At 56.5% G+C, this 7,092-nt stretch overlaps 1 protein-coding gene across 1 annotated transcript in view; it reads left to right on the plus strand.

The window, feature by feature from the left end:
* UCKL1 (uridine-cytidine kinase 1-like 1) overlaps positions 1-4,679 on the plus strand; it is an 18,363-nt gene extending 13,684 nt beyond the window's left edge. The window contains exons 9-15 of the mRNA XM_009575202.1: positions 1,286-1,384; positions 1,767-1,860; positions 2,184-2,246; positions 2,622-2,744; positions 3,088-3,195; positions 3,581-3,737; positions 4,304-4,679. Coding sequence (XP_009573497.1) covers positions 1,286-1,384; positions 1,767-1,860; positions 2,184-2,246; positions 2,622-2,744; positions 3,088-3,195; positions 3,581-3,737; positions 4,304-4,380 — 721 coding nt within the window. The 3' untranslated portion in view covers positions 4,381-4,679. The remainder of the gene's footprint in view (positions 1-1,285; positions 1,385-1,766; positions 1,861-2,183; positions 2,247-2,621; positions 2,745-3,087; positions 3,196-3,580; positions 3,738-4,303) is intronic.
* Positions 4,680-7,092: the final 2,413 nt, after the last annotated feature.

Raw genomic sequence — 7,092 nt, forward strand, 5'->3', positions numbered from 1 at the left:
CAACGGGCGCGCGCTGGGCTTGGCCCCAACCCAGCCGGGTTCTGCCGGCAGCGGGCAAGCCTGCAATGGGAGCACAACCCGTCCCACACGCGCCGCATGGCTGCGAGCTGTCGGTGCTCTTGGAGCGTTCCCTGCGTAGGGGCTCTTTGCTGCTACGCAGGACCGGAGCTGGCAAAAGCAAGAAGGAGCCCTTAAGTACCCACAGGCCTTGGGAATGTCTCGTTTGGTGTTGGTCAGCCAAGACCAGGAGATGGCTATGTGGATGGAGGCCTCAGGTCATCGAGCCCTGCCCTCCTCCATTCCTACCCAGTCATCTTCTCTGTCTTCTTCTCCGCTTGTGTGCCTCTGTGTGTGTGTGCAATTAATCCAGGTTTCTGCTTGATTTGAAGTCTTAATCACCTGGTGCTTTTGTTTGTTTGCTCTCTTCTCCTCCTCCCCAACATCTCTCTGACTGGGATGCAGCCGCTGGCACGTTTGTGATCTGACGTGTGGCTTTCGGACCCCAGCCCTCCTCCCAGACAAAGTTGCTTGTCCATCCTGCCCAGCCTTGTGGAAGCCAAATAGATGTGACCTTCATCTCATTACTGCTGCTCTCAAAGAGAGAGGTGACTAATGGGGCTCCATTGTGCGCTTCCCCATGAATGGTGTTCCCTTGATCCAAGAATAGCTCCCAACGGTGTTAGTTATGAGGAGATGAGTCACACAAAGCCAGTCCTGTCCAGCCGTAAAGTCTTGAAGCTGTTCCCAATTTGGTGTCGATCTGACTATCCTTGAATGGGCCAGGCGCTCTCTGAAATGGTCTCACAGCCTGGCTCCGCATGGAGCTGGAGCTGTGTGCCAGCGCCACAGGCCTGGCTGCCTGTCCTGTTCCTGGTGACATCTGGCACTTGTAGGACAGAGACAACCACAACAGCTCCTCCTCACCCCATGAGTTCAGGATCCACCACCAGATAAGACTCCCGAGCCGGAGGAGGTTTTGATTTTATTTTCCACTTTCTTCCCAACCAGTGGAAACCAAGATGGGCCAACCACGGGTCAGCTGCCCAGCAGGAAGGGCTGCGAGGTGCCCCTGGTTCCACCGGCCACCCGCTGCCTGCCCCATTCGTGGGAGCAGGTCCCTTTGCCATCGCAGGGGACCGGGCAGGGCTGGCCACTCATTCGGCTCGGCTGGATGTGCGTTTGCAGTGTGAGATGACATCTGGGAGGATGGCTCCGGCCGTGTGCTGTGCACCAGCCTTCGGGCAGCCTTGCCCGGAGACCTTCTGACCGTCTGTTTGGTTTTCAGGGCTGCCCTGGCCTCTGCCCACCAGTGCCACCCCCTTCCTCAGACCCTCAGTGTGCTGAAGAGCACCCCTCAGGTGAGGGGCATGCACACCATCATCAGGTAAAGCCCCCGCCACCGCGGCCTCCTGGGCGGGATGGGGCTTGGCTGCCAGCTGGGGCAGGCTCGGCTTGCTTTGGACTCCCAAATCCCACTCACACCCTGTCCTCGCGACTTGGGGACATGGGACAGGATAGACGGTGGTGGGCCCTGGGTACAGGAGCTGTGCTGTGAGTGCTCCATGGTTTTGCCAACAATTTTTCTGCCTTTTACCTTAAAATTGCCACCGCAATTCCCGGCTCAGCCAGTGGACCCCGTGCAAACAAAACGCTGACAGCCAGACAGGGGCAGGGGCTGCCCTCCTCCACGCAGCCTCTGCCCTCTGTCAGCATCTCCCAGGGCATGTTTTGGTCCACAGCTTACATTGCCTTTCCCTCCCCTCTAGAAACAAGGAGACCAGCAGAGATGAGTTCATTTTCTACTCCAAGAGGCTGATGCGGTTGCTGATTGAGCACGCGCTCTCCTTGCTCCCTTTCCAGGTGGGTTCAGGGGTGTAGCTGGGAGGATGGGCAGCAGGCGCTGTGTTTCCTCTCCGATTCCTAATCCATAACTGCCAGGGAGCTGGGACAGTCCTGGTGCTGCTCCTGCAACATTCCCTGTGTATCAGCCCTCTCCTCCTAGATTAAAAAGGGGCAGGGCTCCCCTAGGCCGTGGAGCAATGGCGTGGCCCTGGGTGACAACTCTTTGTCCAGCCTCGGTTTCCAAGGGTCCAGACCAGCCCGCAGCTGGCTGGCTCCCCAGTACCAGGGCTCCTGTGAGAGGAGGAGAGCCCTGGTAATGCTTCTCACATGTTTTTTTGTAGAGTTGCACAGTCCAGACCCCTCAGGGACAGGACTACGAAGGGAGGACATACAGCGGGAAGCAAGTAAGTGGAAGCAAAAGGTACTTACTATTCAACCCGGGGGGCTACATTGAAAGCCCTGTGGATGCAGGGGAAGGACACCCCTGGCTTCTCGGGGCTTCCATCAGGCCTGGGTTTGGTGCCTGCTGTCATGATACCCTGTGTCATCAGGACAGGCGGCAGGTTGGTGGCCAGGGGTGCCATCAGCAAGGTCACTGTGGCACTGCTGCCCTCCCACTGGGGGAGGCAGCCTGAGCTGGGAGCAGCACAACCCTCTTGGAAAGGATGTGCTTTGAGGTTGCCCATTAGAGTCCCCCACTGTCGAGGCCCAATGCCATGCGGGGGTGGCATGCACCTCCTGCACCGTGCCTTCCCGTTCACCCTCGCTGTGTGCTGCAGATCACCGGGGTGTCTATCCTGCGAGCGGGCGAGACCATGGAGCCAGCGCTGCGAGCGGTGTGCAAGGACGTCCGCATCGGGACCATCCTCATCCAGACCAACTGCAACACGGGCGAGCCGGAGGTAAAACTCGGGGCCCTGGGCTGCCGAGGGCATCTCCTGGCGTTAGCCTGCATGCAGGGGGTGACTCGGGTATTTCCTGAGAGCTCTTCAGCGATCCAAGCGTTGATCTTGGCGGGGGGTGAGTGCTCAGAAAGCGAGTGCTTTGAAAGCTTCTGAAGTGGGCTTTGCCAGCGTGTTTGTGCATGCAGGGGCTGGTTTGCTGTCCAAGTATTTGCACCAGTGCCTGACTCCAAGCTGACAGCTGGGGTCCCAGAAACAGAGGTGCATGAAAGAGAAGGGCTCAGGTTGCTCCATTCGCCTTGAGCCTACAGCCTCTAAGCTGATCTCTTTTCCCCCCGCCCAGCTCCACTATCTGCGGCTGCCGAAGGACATTAGCGAAGACCACGTCATCCTGATGGACTGCACCGTCTCCACGGGCGCAGCAGCCATGATGGCAGTGCGGGTGCTGCTGGTACGGAGGATGTCGGGCATGCTGCAGAGGGCGGGTGGTTCGCCCCCAAATAACATGCAAAACACCAGCCGCAGCCATGCTGAGGGGCCTTGCGCTGAAACTGGCTCCTCCTTGCGAAGGAGGGTGCCATGGGAGCCAGCACAAGCTGGGGTGACTCGTAACCAGGCGTTGACAAAGTCACCCCTTCCTTGTGTAGTAACAGCCTGGACTTAGTTGGTTTCTCAGTCCTGTACCCAGTAACCCCAGCTGGCCCAGTAACCCAGGGGAGGAGAGAAAGTGGCTCCTGGAAGGCCCTCGAGTGCCCCGAGTGCCGCTCCCTGGAGGCATGGGCCATAACCTGCCTTAGAGACCCTTACCCTGAGCTGTCTCTGTGCCTTTCCTGTAGGATCATGATGTCCCAGAAGATAAGATCTTCCTCCTCTCCCTGCTTATGGCAGAGATGGGTGTCCACTCGGTCGCCTATGCTTTCCCCCGGGTGAAGATCATCACCACAGCTGTGGACAAGAAGGTGAATGACCTTTTCCGGATAATCCCCGGCATCGGTGAGTATCTGGGTAGGAATGACCTGTTGCAGGGGGATTTTCAGTGCTTCTGGCCCACTCACCAGAGGAGGCGAAGCCCTGGTTGTCAGCAGTAGCTTAGGTCTGGCCTTGTTTCACGCGGGGACCTCTCCTGGGTCCTGCTGCCACGTGGATGTTGGGATCAACATGCACACTCTGAGAGCTGTCAGGCAGCCATAACCTTGTTGGCAGAAGGAGCCATTCCATGTGCCGTGAGCCTCCTCGAGCCCCGGGTGGAGAAGCTGGGTTGGGACAGCTCGAGCAGACCTGTGCCCACCTCATTCCCGAAGCTGTCACCTTAAACAAGCTCATCCAAAACGAGCTCACTCTGTTCTTCTGTCCTCACCTCTGCTGTGCCAGGAAACACCCCTGCCACGGGGTGCTAAAACAGCCTCCAGGCTGCTCCAGTTTTACTGCTACATGTTCAAGCTGTTGAATAAACTTGCTTTTGTTTCCTTGCCTTCTGGGACGAGGGCAGGCTGGAGGACAGGTCCCAGGGCTCCCTGCAGAGCTGCAGCGCAATTGCGTCTCTCTCTTTCTCCCCACAGGGAACTTTGGCGATCGGTACTTCGGGACGGATGCTCCTCCCGACTGGAGTGACGATGAAGATGCTCTTAGCACTTAGCTGGATGTGGAGATGCCACTGGCACCAGGCAGCTTCAGCACTGCACCTTAACCCCTTCTGTCCATTGCAGAGATTTCTCCTGCCTCCTCACCAAGCATAGATATTTTTTTCAAATCTTACATTGGAGATCTAGGGCATATTTTTTCAAAGAAACACAAATCCTAGTTTGACTTTGTGGACGGTCGCGTGTCCCAGCATAGAGCGGAGTTAATTTATTTTAATTTAAATATTTGCCTATATAACTTATTGGAGATATTTTATAAAGAAAAATAATAAATTTTTTCTCTGGTTTTCTTGAATGGAGCCATTCTTTGTCACGCCCCAGGGATGCCCAGAAGGATTTGCAGCCCTTCGGGACTGCTGCCCTGGGAGCAGAGATGCCACAAGTGGCAGTGGGAGGTAGAGACCTTGCTGCTGAGGAGCAGGCTGACCCTGCAGCCATGGAGTGGTTCTTACGGCTCTGTCTTTGTGCTGGGTACAGGCAACTGGTTGTTGTTTCTCTTCGGTGAACACTGCAGCTCTTACACCCCAGGGAGAGCCTGCCCTACGGGATGTACTCGCTCTGCCTGATGCTGCCGAGGCTGGGAAGGAGCCTTCACCTCATGGGAGCTGGTGGGGACAGAGAGCACCGTGCGGGCTCTCTGCAAGGATAGCGTAACCCCCCTCAAACCTGCCTGCAGCAGGGCTGTGAGCAGGAGAAAAACCCACCACTCCCATTCCCCAGCTCCCACCTCTTGCTGCTGTGCGCCGGGGAGGAACTACCATGCTCTAGATCCAAGTGAAGGGTTGGTACCAGAGGAGAGGCAGTTCTTCATATCTGCACAGAAGCTGAAGTTCAGCTCGGATCACATCACGCTTTAGCTCAAGAAGCACCAAGCCCCTGTTTCAGTTCAGCAGCCGAAGTGAAACACAGCTCACCCAAACACCAGCTTGCTCTTGCTGAATCAGAGCTGCTCAAGACATGGTGAGGAGCAGTCTCGTAACGGTCTCCAGGAAGCTGTTAGCAGGCCAGAGTAACCTCAGCGGAAGGCAAGCCAGCCAGCCCCACGAGATGGATTCAGTCAGAGGAGGCCGTGACCCCTGTGGCTGAACACAGAGTATTTTCCTTTCCTGCATGATTCAAAGTGCCAATGCAACATCCTTGTGCTGGAGATAAATGGGCCCAGAGGAGCAAACCTACCCCTCGGCTGGGCATCCCTGGCTCGGAGCCGGCTCTTGAGGGGGTTAGGCAAGGCAGGCAGGCGAGGAGAGCGGGGCCAGGAGGGGGATGTTCTGCCAGGCCCTTGCCAAAATGGAGAGTCGCCTGGTGATAACTCAGTGTGGGCTCAGGTGTGATGAGCCCGAAATAACTGCCACCGCTCTGCGGCATGTTGTATAAATTCTCAACTAAATTTAAAAGAAAACACACGCCCGAGTTCCTGCAAGCGCTCGGCGAAAGCATGAGCCCTCAGCTTGAAAGCCACGCTCAGAGCCAGCACTGACACTTGATTAGTGTCTGCTAAAAATAGCTCCTTGCGTAGGTGGAAGGAGAGCTCATAAGCACAAACACAGGAGGATAGGCAGACACAGGGTTTTTTGGCTGGGGCACCAGGTGAGCAGCAGTGGCTCAAGGGACAGCAGCATCGCCAGGCCCATGGAGGAGCATGTCTGCACCCAGAGTCCTTCCTCTGGGCTGCAGCCGCCAGCACAGGAGCTCAGTGCTGGAAGAGCCCTGTGTCTTCTTTCCAGACCATGCTCAACCCCATGAATGAATGCCACCACTAACCTTCATGCATAAAGCTCCGGCAGACCTTGTTTGAGCAGTGCCGTTGGCCTCCTTGAGAGAGACAAGATCATGTGTGGGTCTTCAGCAGGGTTTGCCCCCAAGGTCCACCATGGCGGTGAAGATCCCACAACACTTACACTTCCTTCGGGAGGGGGGGGCAAAGCACCTCTTCTCCCCTAGCATCTCTCATCCCAACCCACACACCCAACTTCCTTGAAACATCATGGACGCAGCCTCTCTGTGCCTCTGATAACAGCCCTTGATGGGTAACATGTAGGAAGTAGGCGAGGGAGGCGTGTGGATGGAGAATTGGGTGCAATGGGGCTGTGACCCACCATGTAGAACATCAGAGGGTGTCCTGCACCCATGGTCCATCCCATGGCCCCGATGAGCCCGTGATGGGCATAGACAGCAGCTGTAGGATACTCAGCCATGGGAGGGGAAGACAAAAATTTGGGTGTGAAGGGTGTGGGGAAGAGGAGGCATCACCAGAGCCTCAGATGTCTTGTTTTGCAGCACTTCCAGGCTGCTGAATGCCACCCACGCACCCAGGCAGTCCCCAGCACCCATGGCCGGTGGCTGGCACACCCATGATGGCACAGCGGAGTGTGGCATGGCCCCCCCTTGCCACTGCATTAAGGTCCAAGTGACCCACACCCTGTCCCATGGGCATGGCCACAGAGACCACATAGCCCAAAGGTCCCGGAGACCTTTGCATCCAAGGCGATTCTTGCTTTTAACCCAGTACATCCATAATTTTCCTCAGAACATCTGCATTTTTCCTAGCAGGTCCACATTTGTCCTCAGATCCACATTTTTCCTCAGCAGATCTGCATCTTTCCCCAGTAGATTCCTATTTTGCCTCAGAAGATTGGCGCTTTCCCGCGGCAGATCCACATTTTTCCTCGGATCTGCACTTTCCCTCAGCAGGTCCACGTTTTTCCTGA

The sequence above is a fragment of the Fulmarus glacialis genome, unplaced genomic scaffold (genome assembly GCF_000690835.1).
Source record: "Fulmarus glacialis isolate BGI_N327 unplaced genomic scaffold, ASM69083v1 scaffold22750, whole genome shotgun sequence".
Taxonomy (NCBI): Eukaryota; Metazoa; Chordata; class Aves; order Procellariiformes; family Procellariidae; genus Fulmarus; species Fulmarus glacialis.